The sequence below is a fragment of the Haliotis cracherodii genome, unplaced genomic scaffold (assembly GCF_022045235.1).
Source record: "Haliotis cracherodii isolate W230 unplaced genomic scaffold, xgHalCrac1.p SCAF_14, whole genome shotgun sequence".
NCBI lineage: Eukaryota > Metazoa > Mollusca > Gastropoda > Lepetellida > Haliotidae > Haliotis > Haliotis cracherodii.
The window spans coordinates 22,161,903-22,179,266 of NW_027266269.1; the positions used below are offsets into that span (position 1 = coordinate 22,161,903).

General features: G+C 39.3%; 1 protein-coding gene across 3 annotated transcripts in view; it reads right to left on the reverse strand.

Moving 5' to 3' along the window:
* Positions 1–1,462: 1,462 nt before the first annotated feature.
* The window catches only part of LOC139461092 (LHFPL tetraspan subfamily member 2a protein-like), a 47,093-nt gene continuing 31,191 nt past the window's right edge, over positions 1,463–17,364 (reverse strand). For all 3 annotated transcript variants that reach the window (XM_071242621.1, XM_071242620.1, XM_071242619.1), the window contains 2 exons: positions 7,731–7,844; positions 1,463–5,897 (listed from right to left, as the gene is read on the reverse strand). In XM_071242621.1, the coding sequence (XP_071098722.1) occupies positions 5,755–5,897; positions 7,731–7,844 (257 nt within the window). In that variant the 3' untranslated portion in view covers positions 1,463–5,754. The remainder of the gene's footprint in view (positions 5,898–7,730; positions 7,845–17,364) is intronic.

Here is a 17,364-nt window from a genome sequence, read left to right on the forward strand (position 1 = left end):
CGCGCTGGGAAGGAGCTTGCATCTTCCCCAGGTAAGGGAGTTAACTGACTGTAAAAGTCCAGTTTCCACCTTAACCGAACTAGGCTGGAATTATGGAGTTACATTTTGGCTGGATTGACGAGTCTATGCATAGTCCAAACAAAACTCAAGATCCAGTTGGTAAATAATATGGATTTCTACATGCAGACATCAATTGACGGCAGGATTTGCAAAGGATGTCTACCGTCAACTTGGCGTTGACAGATATTCTAAATCTTTTTATCTTTTCAATCAAGGTGCTCATGTGATTTGATGCATTTTGTGAAGTAAAACCTGTTTTATGACACTGTTGATCTTTATCATCGATCAGATCGGCTGAACTGGGACGGCCATTTTCTTTTAACTTAATGCAAGTGATCTGAGAGGTGGAATCTGATTGGTCAGTAGGAGGGGTATGGAAGAGACATAACTCGTAATAACCACTGGTAGCCCTATGATCGAGCCCAGAAATTTCAGTCTAGTTCGGCAAGGGGGGAAACTGGACTTTTAGATGGGAAGATGGATTGTCAGTTCACGTTCAGTGATGATGACGCAAGACACATCCTAACGACTGATTTAGTCAGATTTAGTTGTTTTTTTGTTTGACACTGCACTTGGCAATATTCCATCTTTACCCCTAAAAGTAAAGAAAAAAGGCCACCCAATTCTTTCATATTTCTATAGTTAATCTGTCATGCTATAGTACGAGTATTATGAAAGAATTGGGAGGTCCTTATTTTTTGGTAGTATATATGACAGAAACCTATAAATAATCAAATCTGCACCAGACAATCTAGTGACTGACATCATGAGCAATGCCTCGTACTTCTGGGGTGTGATGACACCAACCCAACAAAGTCCCCTTGTCCGACCATCCGATCGATTTAGTTGCCTCACAAACTGTTGATTTGGATTTTAGGGCTGGGACGAGTCCAAATTTACTACCCGGGTACCTACCCCCTATTACCCAACCCTACCAGGGTACCCATTGTAGGTCTCAAGAGATCGGTACGAAATGTCTGATTAGGAATTTTTTTACCATAACCCTGGCAAAACGTACTGAGATACATGTATTAAACAATCTGGTCATGCATACACTGAAGGTGAATTAAGTTCTATCTTTATTCAACCATATGAAAAGTCAGAAGGAATGGGTGCATTGTCAGAAAGAAAAGCGAACATTAGTGACTTGAAGTGAAACCATAGATTTCTAGATAATTTTTGTCATTAAACAATATATCACGTGACTAACCACGGGTCCGGGTAGTCCTGTGGGTACCCGGGTCCTACTCAGTACCCACCAGACCTGGGTGCTCGAGCTACCCGTTCCAGCCCTATTATGGTTAATATACTTGAGCTAACTTCTATCGCAATATCACTTCATGAAACAGGGTCTGGAAGACAACAAACAAGAAGTCATATAGAACTATTTATTGTGGAAGAATGGAAGCAAACATTTGAGTAGAGATGTAAACCTGGAGTGAGTGAGTGAGTATGGTTTTACGCTGCTTTTAGCAATATTCCAGCAATATCACGGTGGGGACACCAGAAATGGGCTTCACACATTGCACCCATGTCGGGAATGGAACCCGGGTCGTCGGTGTGACGAGCGAACGCTTTAACCACTAGGCTACCCAATAAACCTGGAAATCTCAGTAGAAATAACATGGTGTGAAGGCACTCTCTTATGATGACTTCCAATGACTGCTGAGTGAGTGAGTGAGTGGGTAAGGTTTTACAATGCTTTTACGACGCAATATTCCAGCAATATCGCGTCCTGGGACACCAGAAATGGGCTTCACACATTGTACCCATGTGGGAGACTGCTAAGTCTACGAACAGTGGAGATGTACATCTACAAGTCCACGGTACACCTGCTGTATATACTACTCTTAAAAAGTAAAGGATCACCTGATTCCTTCATATTACTATTGTTAATCTGTCATGCCATGCCCGATTCTTTTATATAACAATAGTTTATCAGTCGGGGCCTGACAGATTAGCTACAGTGATATGAAAGAATATGAGTAGAATATATGGACCAAAAGAATAAAATCAAGGTTTTTTTTCACATTTTGATAGTTCTTGTTAACATTTCATCTTGTATTTGGTCATTATTAAAGTTTGATGTAACAAATTTCAGTGAGTGAGAATGGTTTTAACGCCGCATTTAGCAATATTCCAGCGGGGGACACCAGAAATGGGCTTCTCACATTGTACCCATATGGGGAATCGAACCCGGACCTTCGGCGTGAGGAGCAAACGCTTCAACCACTAGGCTACCTCACTGCCTCTGTAACAACTGTGAAAGGTCTTGACTGATGACTCTCGGCAGTGTGAACTTTACAAATGTTCCAATAGGAAACAGCTCATGCATCTAAAAAAACACTTGACAACGTGACAAACATTTATCCTATGCAGACCCGTGAAGATCCTGGTTAGAACTGGCCTTCAGCAACTCATGTTTGTTGTTAGAGGCAACCAACTTGGAGTACCACCTCGCTGATGTTGCATGTCATTGTATCCCAGATCCGTAGATCAATGTGCATGAGCACCATCACTGGATTGTCTGGTCCAGACTTTTTTTACAGGCCACTAGCTGGAATATTGTTGGGTGCGGCATTAAACAACAAACAAACCAACAATTCTTTGCATAACTGCATTTTTTAAGAATTCTAGGTATTGCCCTTCAACATGGGAAAGAAAAATTCTCTTTTTCCCTCAAGGCTTTTAGAAAACAATTTTCCCATAAAACAAGTAATTAATTTGGTCTGCCCTAATACATGTTCATCTCCACAGTTTGTTTACTTTTATTTAAAAATTGTTTCAATGAAAATACAAGAAAATGTTTCTGTGATTACTCTGCAAATACAGGCCATGGTGATGTGCAATTGTTATTTAACCAGTGAAGAAAAACATCACCTCACTCAAAATTCTCAGTTTTCATGGCCAAGATTACAATAAATAATGGGTATGACAAATGCACATCGTCCAATATATTTATATGCAATAATAGAGTTGATGTAGCAGGAATGTCTGTGGAAGATGCCAGCTGACTTCTGTGGTGAGATCTCGAAGAACTGACTCAAGACATCTGACAATACATTCAGACACTGCGTGAGTTGACATTAATGCCACCCGAAGTGATGCAAGTCATAGGGGTCTACCCATGATTATACGATCCTGGCACATCTAAGGGATGCAACTCTCCACAGCAAATTCCAGAGGCTTTGATGACTGTGCCCAGGTTTAGATAATTAATACCAGCATATTTAACAAAATGAACATGGCTCAACAAGATGTTCGTGCTATGACTATCACAAACCTATGTTCAAGTATGGGAGTTACGATCATCTTAGCGCTACAAATATTCCAAACCTATGTTAAAGTATGGGAGTAATGATCATCTTAGCACTACGACTATCACAAACCTATGTTAAAATATGGGAGTTACAATCATCTTAGCGCTACAACTATCACAAACCTATCCAACCAGTGATGTTCTGATAATGAATATTATTTATGAAAAATACCAAGAAGTCTTTCATTTGTTTGATAGTTTATTAAACATAAAAAATATTCCATTGAGTTAAATGTGTAATTATTTCAAAATATGATAAAGTATAGGCACTTTGACACATGTACTATATGAAATACAGTGCATAAGACTACATTGACTATGATGAATTGATTTTGAAAAAACATTTCTTAAAACCAATGATGGTTAACCCTTTTGTGTGGTTGTTTCCCATAATACTGCAATAAAAAAATCAATTTTTGCATAATATATTTAAAAAAAATAAAAATTTGATATTGTTTTTGATCCTACAGTCACTGATGGATCCACATTGATTTAATTTTCATTTCGCTGACTGATCCCTTACACTATTATTTAAATGAAGAGTGTATTTTTTGCAAGGTTAGGATGTTTTAAGATTCAGTTAGTTTGACATGAGATTATGCCATGGATGCAAAAAATATTTGATCTATGAGACTGAGATAAAGAAGGAATGAATGAAATTTGATACCATCAATACAGATTGTTTTTAAACATCATACATCTTACCTACCTACCGTATTCAACATAATAAGCGTCCTGCTCTAATAAGTGCCCACAGCGATATTTGCTAATATATTGGCTAGTGAACAATCCCAATTAGCAACCCTTCCAGTTGTACCCAAGACTTATTTATTTGCATATAATACGCACTCGTGTGTTATATGCACCCTTAATTATGGGCAATTAAATTCTGGAAAAATATATGTCATATATTTAAACATTTCAGGCTGTCGGCATAAACCACAAAATTTATCTTTGAACTCTGTTTTTTTCACCAAAATAATATTCTAATAAGAGCCCCCTATTCCTAATTTTGAGAGCTCCCTGGGCACTTATTGCATTAAATACAGTACTGTATTAGGCTTGAAAAAAAGAGGAAATAATTCAAGGGCATCATGCATCCTTCTGCACATCAGTGTTTTTGATTGCTAATAAAAACATATTTTTCCAATATCCAGCATTATTTGAAGCATACACTTTTCTATTATATATTTGAAAGATCCAAAAATTAAGAGATTCGCAGGGCTCCTTAAAATAAGACTAATCAACAACTTAACATGAAATATATCTTCATTTCAGAGACTAAAAAAAGTCTACCAATTGACCATCCAATAACCATTCTAGTCCCTTTTAAACCCTGGTTATGGCCACCTGTGATCCAGAATGTCCCTAAGGCTGTTTAATGAGATACTCTCAATACAAATTTCACTTGTGGATTGACTGAAGTTCCTGATGAGTTGTCTCCCTTGGACCATGAGTGCTGACTTCATTGGCGCATCTTTTAGCATCACAATATACAAATGTTTAACATGCTACAAAATAGGGGAATGAAATTACAAAACTATATTGATCTTTATATACAAATGACTACAAACAGGAACTCTGTGACGTTGTTATATCTGTTTACCACATGACTCAGATAATATTGATACCTTAGTTTAACCGTCTTCCGAGGCAAGCATGTCCTCTCGCCTTCATCAAAGGCTAATTTCCAACTAGGCATTCATATAGGCTTGTGGACACATCTGTCTTGGGGAGATGTAGTTTAACATGACATAGAACTTGTTTGTATCAAATTTTATCTTGACAATAAAATGAGTATGGTATGTCTTCTTGCAAGCAAAATCAATCGGAATTACATTATTTTTTTGTACAATTTAACACAAATATTCAGTCTCACACAGACACTAATTCTGAGAATCTGATCTCAATAAAAATACCAAAATGCATTTTTAAACAGAAATGTAACATTCAAAAACTAATTTCATCATCTTAACCTAAAATTAGATTCCTTATTTCTCTTTCTAGGGGTATTAGTTTGACCTCCATATTTGCATATTCACTGACTCAGATCAATTACTGACTCCGACTATTTGCATATTAATCACTGGCTCCTAATATGGGTACAATAAGATGTTTATCATATCACAAGCATAAACAAAGAATTTCCAGGCACAAAACTTCGCAAAAATCAAATAGCACTGATTTTGTACGTTACATGTTTAACATACAATATGGCAAACACATCCATTAATGGACTAAACCATTTCAGCTTAGGCGATACAGTTTCAAACATGAAACTATCAAATGTTTGTAAGCCTTTCACCCCTTTATCTGTACAGTGGGAGATTCTTTCCTCTGACATTGGAAGAGTCCTTTTATAAAAAAGGGGTGTTTCACACAACACATATCAAGTTTTTGCCTTCCAGCACTTCCTCTTCTACCTTGTAGGAAGAAGTGGACTCATCCGCCTTCACTGAAAGGAATGCACAGAAGAAGGACATAACAGTCCCAGTGATGCACAAGTAGAACGCCCATCCTGCAAAAAAAGAAGTTTTTTTATTAAATTGTATATGACCAGTACAAAAGATGTTGGAATAAATCTTACTGTAATCACCCTATAAAGAGCCCTGGGTACTTAGAAAAGTGACAAAGGAGGGAGTTTGTATTAAAACCATACACATGTACAATTTGTTTTCAGAGATTGAACAGTGGACAAACTAAAACTTTGACAATGGTATACCCGCGCTGTGCTACTGTTTTCTGTAATATGTAATATACATCTGTAATATGTAATTCATCATCCAAAACTGGCTCCCACAGGAGATATCGCTGTGATGAGATCAAGCGATATCTACACTGTAGATATCGCTGCAATGAAATTACATCACAATGCTTTGCAGACCATTGTGACGTCACTGGTTACCATTACGTCACAATCAAATGACATCACTAATGGCTCTGCTATTGAAGCTGTTAGCAGTACTTTTTACACTGAAGACACTGCTAATTACTGTCTACAAATTGAAAAAGTTGGAAGAATGATGTTGGATGATACATAAAATCTCACCCTCGTGTCTTTTGATATCAAATATATCAACACTCGTTGATAAAAGTGGCAAAAATCCTCGGCAAGCCTCGGAATTTTTCCACTTTTATCAACTCGTGTTGATATATTTGATATCAAAAGACACTCGGGTGAGATTCTCTATATGTAATATGTACAATGTACAGAAAGAAATATAGATGGTCATGTCAAATTTAATTACAGATTGGTCCAGGAGTTGTTCAGCAAGGGCTTAATACATTAAATATGGTAATTCCTTAAGTTTTAAGGGTTAAGTTGTCAGGGCCACTATAAACCAAGCAATCTTAGCGGTAAGGAGATTGAAACTCCCATACTTTAACATAGACCGCTGTAGTGCTAAGATCATATTGTGGAATAGGACCGGGATTTTCCATCCGATGAAATTGACTTTTCAGGGAACGTAAATTAGATGCAGTCACTGCAAGTCTTCAGCAACCCATGCTTGTCATAAGAGGCGACTAAAGGGATCTGGTCGTCAGGCTAGCTGACTTGGTTCATGCATGTCATTGTATCCCAATTGCATGGATTGATGCTCATGATATCAAACACTGGATTTTCTGGTCCAGCTCGATTATTTTCAGATATGTAATATTTGTAGAAGTGACAGGACAAATAAACGTGACAGGGCAAATAAACGTGACAGGACAAATAAACGTGACAGGGCAAATAAACGTGACAGGACAAATAAACGTGACAGGACAAATATACGTGACAGGACAAATAAACGTGACAGGGCAAATAAACGTGACAGGACAAATAAACGTGACAGGACAAATAAAGTGACAGGGCAAATAAACGTGACAGGACAAATAAACGTGACAGGACAAATAAACGTGACAGGACAAATACATGTGACAGGACAAATAAAGGTGACAGGACAAATAAACGTGACAGGACAAATACAGGTGACAGGACAAATAAACGTGACAGGGCAAATAAACGTGACAGGGCAAATAAACGTGACAGGACAAATAAACGTGACAGGACAAATAAAGTGACAGGACAAATAAACGTGACAGGACAAATAAAAAGGAAGCAGTTTTATTGCTAAGTTTCTGCTACTACATTGACTGCAATGTCAAAATACAAATTTCAGAAAGTAGGAACTTAATCTAGTTTGTTAAAACAAAATGTTTTGAAAAAATAACATTTCTCATTTTGGGTGCGGTGTTTGGAATAAATATTTGCCTAGGTACAACTGGTATGCTTCTAATCCATTCCTGCTGTGATATTGATGAACATTGGTAAGAGCGGGGGTAAAACAATCTTCACTGACTGACTTACCCAGACTGCACCTGTCCATGTAGAAGGGGTCGGCCTGGGCGCCGCAGTACTTGGTGACCACCTCGCTACCCCATCCTGCCGGGTACAGGATGAGTCCCAGGATGCACAGCAGCCCTGAAACATACACACGATGAGGTGAAACGCATCTCAGTATCTGGTGATGGAGAATGTAACCATGTGCTTGTCTTGTTATGAGTGAGTGAGTGAGTGAGTGAGTGAGTGAGTGAGTGAGAGTGGCTGGGTGAGTGAGTGACTGACAAAGTGAGTGGCTGTGCCAGAGAGTGGCTGAGTGAGTGAGTGAGTGAGTGAGTGAGTGAGAGTGAGTGAGTGAGTGAGTGAGAGTGGCTGGGTGAGTGAGTGACTGACAAAGTGAGTGGCTGTGCCAGAGAGTGGCTGAGTGAGTGAGTGAGTGAGAGTGAGTGAGTGAGTGAGTGAGAGTGGCTGGGTGAGTGAGTGACTGACAAAGTGAGTGGCTGTGTCAGAGTGGCGGGGTGAGTGAGTGAGTGAGTGAGAGTGCCTGGGTGAGTGAGTGACTGACAAAGTGAGTGAGTGGCTGAGTGAGTGAGTGAGTGGCTGTGTCAGAGTGGCTGAGTGAGTGAGTGAGTGATGCAAAAAAAGTGTTACATCTTGTTTATCATAACCTGGGCATAATGTCTCACATATAATGCCGATACTTGCCCGGCCAGGCTTGATTATCTACAGACCACCATGATATAGCTGAAATATATCTGCCTCCTAAAACATCACGCACTCACTCCCCCAATGATGAAATAATCAAACACTTCCTTCACGCATTACAGCAGCAGTATGCAAGGACTCCTCATAATAAACACTTTGTGATAAACTTGAAACATGCCTGTATTATAAACACACACCACACAAACCCCCCTCAGATCGGCTTCCACCCAAACCCCTCTCAGTGGGGTCCCTATACACAAATAAACATGTGTTGTGGTTCACAGGGTTCCAGGCCCAGTGTTTGTTGCTATTTATAAAGTTATTGAGTGTTTCGTAGACCATCACGAACGCCTTCAGATTTGTGGTTCAATCTGACTTTCCTCTGTATAACATAAATAAATAAATAAATAAATAAATATGGACAGACAGACAGACAGACAGACAGACAGACAGACAGACAGACTGACTGACTGACTGACTGACTGACTGACTGACTGACTGATAAATAAATAAATCAATCAATCAATCAATCAATAAATCATCATCATCATCATCATCATATTTGGATGGCATGGATAACACCATTCCTATTTTTAATAAATAAATAAAAAAATAAAAAAATAAAAAAATCAATCAATCAATCAATCAATCATGATATTTGGATGGCATGGATGACACCATTCCTATTTTTGTGTGCATAATCTGCACTTGAGTATAATTGCTATTTCATATGCCCAGTCAAAAACTATGTCGTATTGCATCAGATGAACAAACAGGAGATAACAAATCATTGATTACCCGGCAATTATCCAAATCCATGGAATTACAAGTGAAGATTGACTGTAGTCTCAGGTTGGGTAAGAAATGGTTGCAAACAACTGCACCACAGCTCTTTGACCAAAATATTTCAGCTTTAGTCTCGGGACAGTAAGACACTCAACAATATTACAGTATACTGACTCTGAGCCGACCAGTCCTTGTTTTAGCCCCTTAGTCCTGAGCGCTAGGCAGGGTAACAACAAGTACCATCTTTTAACATCTTTTGGTATGACATGGCTGGGGATCAAACCCCAGACTTTCTGCTCTCCGGGCGAACGCTCAACCACTAGACCACAGAGGCTGTCCATATGTATCTGGTTCTGACTCTAGTCCGAAGCCCCAAGGGTGCAGACCATTTGCTATTTAGTATGAGCGTGGGAGTCACAGAGTATTTTGTCTTCATTTGTAGGGCCTGAGTTTTTTATTCTTCATAAAAAAAAGCTGAGATATTTTTTCGAATCCCATTTCAAATTCAACCCATGGAAAGAATGTTAACATTTTCTCACTATTCTCTAAAACATATGACTTGCAGGATATGGCCTCTTGAAATGGAAAAGTCGAAATGATTATTGATAAATAGGTGTTACTAGCATTGTCTCTCATGGTCAGGCTTCACTTTAGACAAACCAGTCATTCAAACCAAAGACATATATAGATAGATGTATGTATGTCTTTGCTCAAACCAAACCCGAAAAACATCCCCCTTCCCACCTATCCTATGTTTGGATGAGCTGAAGTAAGAAACATTTATATATATTTTTTTGTCCTACACAATAGTGTTTCTACTTTCCTCCCTCTTCCGGACCCAACAAAGGGAAACAGAATAATTGGCAGAATGTTACCACCGTAACCACATGTAGAAATAATGTAGGTCAAAAAAGGTCATTTAGTATAGTAGCAAAATTGTTTGTAGACAGAAAAAATATGGGGAGAGTGAACTTTAGTAATCTGTATCAATTTCACTTCATCCCCTATATACCGTATTCCACATAATAAGCGCCCCGCTCTAATACATGCCCACGGCAATATTTGCTAATATATTGGCTAGTGAACAATCCCAATTGGCAACCCTTCCGATTGATCAATGTACACAAGACTTATATATTCGTGAGTAATACGCACTCGTGTGTTATATGCACCCTTAATTATGGGCAATTAAATTCTGGAAAAATATATCTGTTGTATATAAACATTTCAGGCTCTCAGGATAAACCACGAAATTTATCTTTGAGCTCTGTTTTTTTCACCAAAATAATATTCTAATAAGAGCCCCCTTTTTCTAATTTTGAAAGCACCCTGGGCACTTATTGCGTTAAACAAGTACTGTATTGGGCTTGAAAAAGAGGGGAAATAATTCAAGGGCATCATGCATCCTTCTGAACATCAGTGTTTTTCAGCGCTTATTATGTCGATTTCGGTTGTGTAAATGCCTACAGCTTAATATTACCAGGTATTAGGGGAGGATGATCACTGGATTGTCTGACTTGATTATGTACAGATTGCCATCATACAGCTGGAATATTGCTGACTGTGGTGTAGAACACATAACAAACAAACAAAGAAAAAACTATATATTAATATATATTTCTAAACTGTCCAGTGGCACTGTCTATGTCGCCCTTTCATCCCAAAAGGTCTCAACTAAATCATAGGTTTCTGGCGTGCCCAAGGGACGCAACTCTGCACAGTGAATCGCGGCGCCTTAGACGACTGGGCCACCCGTGCTCCCGTCTTTCTGAATGACCTTGTGTGCCCTGCTCACTGTTGTGAGAATACCCACACCCACAGGGATTCTGGGAGCACGGGTGGCCCAGTCGTCTAAGGCGCCGCGATTCGCTGTCCCTTGGGCACGCCAGAAACCTATGATTGTGGGTTCGAATCCCGGTTCGCCCCAATTATGTTTCTAGGTTTGTCAGCACCATACCCATGCTCGTGGATTTCACCGAAGTGGTAAACGTCTAAGACCTGCTCACTTCGGGCTTTCCTCCCACATAAAGCTGACACGCCGTGATATGACTGGACTACTGTTAAAAGCGGCTTTAAACCCAACTCACTCACTCACTCACTCAAATAAATCTTTCATATCACTTTGGGTAACATTTGAGAAATTCTTAAGATATACTCTTTTTAAAACTTTTTCGAGGGTGGTTATTTCATTCTCCTCGTCTTCAGTTGTTTTTGTATGAGATGCGATGCTGTGAAGGGAGGATGCATCTGTCTCAGGAGGAGAGAAGGGGGCACCCCCACAAGGCTACAGAAACATAGCTGGGATAAGATGGTGTATTTTTGTCAGGAAAGGGTGTGTCATATACTTTGGTTGATGGAATGTTAAAGACATGCCAGAGAAACTGAAACTTCGGGGAGAAGTCACATCCAAACAAATCATGGTACAATCTGAAAACTCTCAGAACCAGAAACCAGGCTATGTTATGAAGCCAGGAGGGGTCCGGCTGCAATGACATCATGAGCATCGAGCTACGCAGCTGGGATACCATGACATTCATCAACCAAGTCAGCCAATCTGACCACCTGATCCTGTTAGTCGCCTCTTATGAGAAGTGTAGTTGCTTTTATGGCAAGCATGGGATTCTAACCTGGATCTTCATGGGTTTTAATTCAATAGTGTCAATAATAATATATTGTGACAGTTGTGAAAACTATTATGATACTGTTGTCCTATCACACTATCACATCCTCCTCCTCCTGTTTACATTGTTCTCTCCCTACACCAGAACCTCCCTTACTTCCCCCCCCCCCCCCCCCCCCAGTCCATCTATTTCAGGTTCATTGACCCACCTTTCCACATCCCTGGAAATTACTGAATTCCCACTATACCTCCCCAACACCTGTCCTGGGTACTTCAGTTCAATCCCCCCACACCCACACCCAACCACATCCCCACCCTTTAGGATACATGAACACCCTAAACCCCACTCAACCCCACCCCACCCCACACCAACCCCTCCATCCCAACTATGTCAAGACTTGGGAACAGTTCCAACACCACGCCCGCCTACCCCCCACCCCCAACATGTCCTGGAAACAATACTTCAACATCACTCCATCCCACAGCTGTTTTGGATCCCAAACCCCCACATACACCCCTAGCCTTGCTCCAAGGCTGCTCTGAAAGATAAGTCCATGGATGTGCAGTATCTATCCTCCTAATAAACAAGTCTAGGTATGTGGACAGTATGAGGACTCCAGTCTCTTACAGGGACAACTTGTTGTCATAATTTATAAAATAGTATTTAAACTAATAAATATTGCCTTACAGACTTGTGCAAGTCTAACCCACCCCCACCCCTCCCCTACAGCTGTCCTGGGAACCCTGAGTTCCCCTGTTCCCTGACATTTCCCTGTGAGCAAACCCTCACCATCTGACATTTGCCTGGAGGGGGAGGTGTGTAGGGGTGGGGGTGATGGAGGATGTGTGTTGTGGGAGGCTGAGGGCAAGGGGCGTGGGCTGCTGCTATTATACCTGTCACATTATTTGTAGTACGTGACAAAACATGCACTACATCATCTCTCCACATCTCACATCATTTCCTCCATCACTTTCTGTCATGTCTGTATCAGCTTTAGCCTTTTAGCCTTGCTCCAAGGCTTTACTGAAAGTTAAGTCTATGGTGTGTAGTAATTCTATCTTCCTTATAGGCAAGTCTAGATATTTGGGAGACTGCCTCCGTGGTCTAGTGGTAGAGCGTCCGCCCGGGAAGCGGAAGGTTTGGGGTTCGAACCCTGGCCGCGTCATACCAAAGGATGTTAAAAGATGTCTGGCGCTCGGCATTAAGGGGCTAAAACAAGGACTGGTCGGCTCGGAGTCAGTATACTGGGTCTGAGTGGGGTATTCATGTTAAGCTGCGGCGAGACAAAACCACATTGCATCATGGGTACTATCTGGCAGAGTCAGAGGAGGGGTAGCGAGAAAACTACACTCTTGCACTCATTAGATAAATAAAGAAAGAGGAAAACAGCAATGAGCTAGCATTGCATTTTCAATAAGGCAGCTATGGCAACCATGTTTAAAATGAGCAATCTATATATTTGTCCCATTGTATTGCCATTTCTGATTAAATTAGATCTGTAAGTACTGATTTCTGGGTTATCTTTTTTGCATTCCAAATAAGAAATCACCTCGATTGAGAAAGAGAGAGAGAGAGAGAGAGAGAGAGAGAGAGAGAGAGAGAGAGAGAGAGAGAGAGTTGGGGTTTAACAACACTTTGAACAATAATCCAGTTCCATCACAGCGTTACAGAAATGCGGAAAGTGATACAGGTGTCAGACATTTACCACTTTGATTAAAAAAAACCAAGCATGGATAGAACAGAAATTCAAACCACAATCATAGGTTTCTGTCTGCCCAAGGGGAGCAACTCTGCACAGTGAATTGTGGTGCCTTAGACAACTGGGCAAGCTGTGCCCCTAACCTCATAACACTGTCAATCACGGGTTTGCATTGCCAAGACTATTATTTACAAAATACTGAAATAGTGCTGACTGTGTGAAACACAGTTGTCAGCTCACTCCTGATTATAAGGATACAGTGTTCCCTCGCTATTGTGCCCTTCGATATAGCGCTAACTCAGTTATAGCGAGCAGTAACGCATGGCTCCCAAAATTTAATTACATTTTTAATAAACTCAAGTTTTACACTGACACAACTTTTTGCCCCACCTCAAAAATCATTATACGCTGATCACCGCGTGCACACAACACCAGAAATACCAGTCAACAAATCCGAACTGAAGTACGCGATTTAATCTCATTATCATATTATCTGGTTATAAAATCATGTTCATTGTATATCTGGACTTATGTTTGTTATATATCTTATTACGTTTATTCAAAATTTCATTCAAAATATTGTTAACATTAATTTCGGAGAAATCGTGTGTGAAGTGATCGGTAGATCGCAAAACTCAACGTTATTTACAGCAACCACGGTCAGATTACCGCTATTGATGCCTTGAAACGAACTTTAGTTACCAGAGAATGGATACACTTATCATAAATGCCATACTTTGACTCGTTAAATGTCATTTTTGTGGCAGTTTGACTATTATATGTCAACATAACGTTTGCGTTTTCACTTTTGTTTTTGTTTTCAAGAAGAGTCATGTGACCTCAGCAAGGAAAACGAGAACATCGTTACCAAGACATACATAAAATTAGAACTAAAAACTAAAAACGCAACCTATTTTCCTATGGGTTCAAAATACATTTCTGTAAAATAAATTATGTTGCAGCCGACTTGGACATAAACATCTCAAGCGTGAAAAGTGCAATGGCATAATTAACCAAAAAAATGTCATGTCAAAATGACCCAGACTGTTTTTCACAAGTCTAAGAATCTTACAGCAGTTCAGTTATTCAAACTATGTCATGCTTTCAAAGAACAGTTCTACAGTGGCAGAAACATCTGCTGTGTTGTAAACAGAGAACACTGATAACACAATCTTCATTGTAGCTGTTTTACATACAAAGAGGTTTTGTGGAGTGTTTTTCAAAGAAAAAATTGTAGATTTATTCTAAAATTGACTCTTCTTGAATATTTGTGAAGGTTCATTTTTTTTAATAAAAGACATTTTTTTTGTTTTACAGACTCTCTTTGTCAATTTTCTAAGAATCAGGAGGGAGAAAATAATTAAATAAATATAAATGTAAATAAATTTAACAAAATGAAAATACAAAAATATAAAATAAATAAACACACAAACAAATGAAATTAGATAAAATAAATGTTGACATAAACCTACTGCATTTTAATTCTCGTGCTGTCATGGGAGAATCAAGGATAATTTCATTTAGAAAATTGAAGCAACCCTTTTTTTATTTTCAAAACTTTCAAATGTTATTACTTCATTTACTTTTACAAATTTTAAGAGCACTCATCCATGAAACAAGTAATATATTATTCTGTCATAAATAATATTGCGGTGAAATTCTGCAAGCTCGCGTAATACCCTTCGAAAACAACATGGCTGAATTCAGCCTCGTCAGCTAAATGTGTTATAGCAGTCAGCAAGACCATCTGTAGGCTTGCATGAATAAATTAATACATTATCATTATTTTTTTTAAAAAGTGGGAAAGAAGGTGTTTAATTTGGTTGAAGAACATGATGACTTAAATTAATTGATACTTTTAGCTTACATTGAAACTAAACTGTTAATTATACAAGTTACCGTATTCACCATATTAAGCGACAGCTCCAGTAAGCACCCCCGACCAACTTCTAGACCAGTATCTAAGTAAACTTTGTAAGCGCCCGGTACTTATCCTGAAAACATTCATGACACTTTGTATTTTCTTGAGCATATTACAGATCTTTTTACAGAAAACACATCAGTGTAGAAAGGGTATATACTGCCTTGTGACTATCATCAAAAACATTCGAGTTTCATGAAGGTTTCAGGGGCGGTCGGGTAGCCTAGTGGTTAAAGCGTTCGCTCATCACGCCGAAGACCTGGGTTTGAGTGAGTGAGGTTTTACGCCGCTTTTAGCAATATTCCAGCAATATCATGGCAGGGGACACCAGAAATTGGCTTCACACAATGTACCTATGTCGGGAATCGAACCCGGGTCTTCAGTGTGATGAGTGAACGCTTTAACCACTCGGCTACCCAACCACCCCCTCGAGATCAGAGATCAGAGACGAGTTATTGCATCTCTGTCTCATCGACTTTAATAAATTTATGGGACCAGGGTGCAACCTGGTTTTGTCAGGTGCAACTAGGTTTCATGTCAACATGCACCTGGTGCAAGTTAAATCAAGTTCCTTAAATCAAGCCCTGATTTTGACATTTTTGTTGTTCAATGTTTATTTCTTAAAATTATCATGGAATGTTCAAGATATGTTCCCGCTCCTTGTACTAAAGCCTTGAGACCAAACAGCCTTGAAATGTACAACAACAAGGAAGTCGAAATCTATCCCATTTTTTTCTCCACCAACTTCCTTCTCCTAAATGTCACCGAGAAGAGAAGCCTCGAGAAGAGAGGCCTTGTGTTCCCCCACCATACTTAGGCTAACTCACAGACTAGCATTTAGTCTCTGAAATGAAAATATTTTTAAAAGCCTTTATAATAGAAAGGAGCCCAGAGAATTCTTCATTTTTAGTGGCCCTTCCCAGAACCCAGAGTGAGTGAGTGAATGAATGAGTGAGTGAGTGAGTGAGTGAGGTTTAACGCTGCTTTTAGCAATATTCCAGCAATATCACAGCAGGGGACACCAGAAATGGGCTCCACACATTGCACCCACCCAGACCATAGAGAATAAATTTAAAAAATGATTTAACCCAAGCCTGGAATGATTTGGTAAGTCTAGATTGCCTCGGTATAAATATTTTTAAATAAGATAACTTTATTTCTGGGACTAAATGTTATACTAGTAGTCTAAGAGACCCTGTGAGAAGAAGAAGAGAAGTGTCTTCAAAACATTGCAATGAAATTTCATCGCAGAGATCTCTCCTAGGAAATATTGCTTGGTCTAAACCAAGCACATTTGCTGTGGAAGCCTGTTTTGGATGATAAATCTAGACATGCCAAAGTACTGTAGACTTGCTTGGGTGTTTTAGGACATAGTTGTTTCAGAGTCTGAATGAGAGAATTTCATATTCAAAACCGATATGAGGCCACATCAAGTTATGTTCTTGTTTTCAAACTGTTTCCTTAATGCTGTGTATCCCTGTACAGGGGGAATATTCAAGACAACACTTTTTAAAATATTTTCGCATTATTTCACGATAACTGAAATCATTACAACTCAATGTGAGTGAGCCCCTGAAAATGTTATGATTATGATGAAAAAACGCCAGAACTTGAAATCTAACATAAACCATTACATGATATTGGTCGAAGGATACAGACAATTGTCTCCCTTGATCTGAGTCATTGCTGTGATTATTCTCTGTGCAGAATATAGATTGGCAAATAAGCCCTGGCTTGGTTGTAACGAGGGGAGTATTATGTATTTACTCTCCAGCTCGCCGTCTACCATAACAGGCAGAACACAGCTGTATAATAAGGCAAGGAATTATCTTCAGTGTTCTGTGATCATAATGTTCAATTAAAGTTAGGGAGCCGTTCTAAAGTTTGGTGTGGTGTTTGTGTGTGGCTGTATGTGTGAGTGCGATGTGT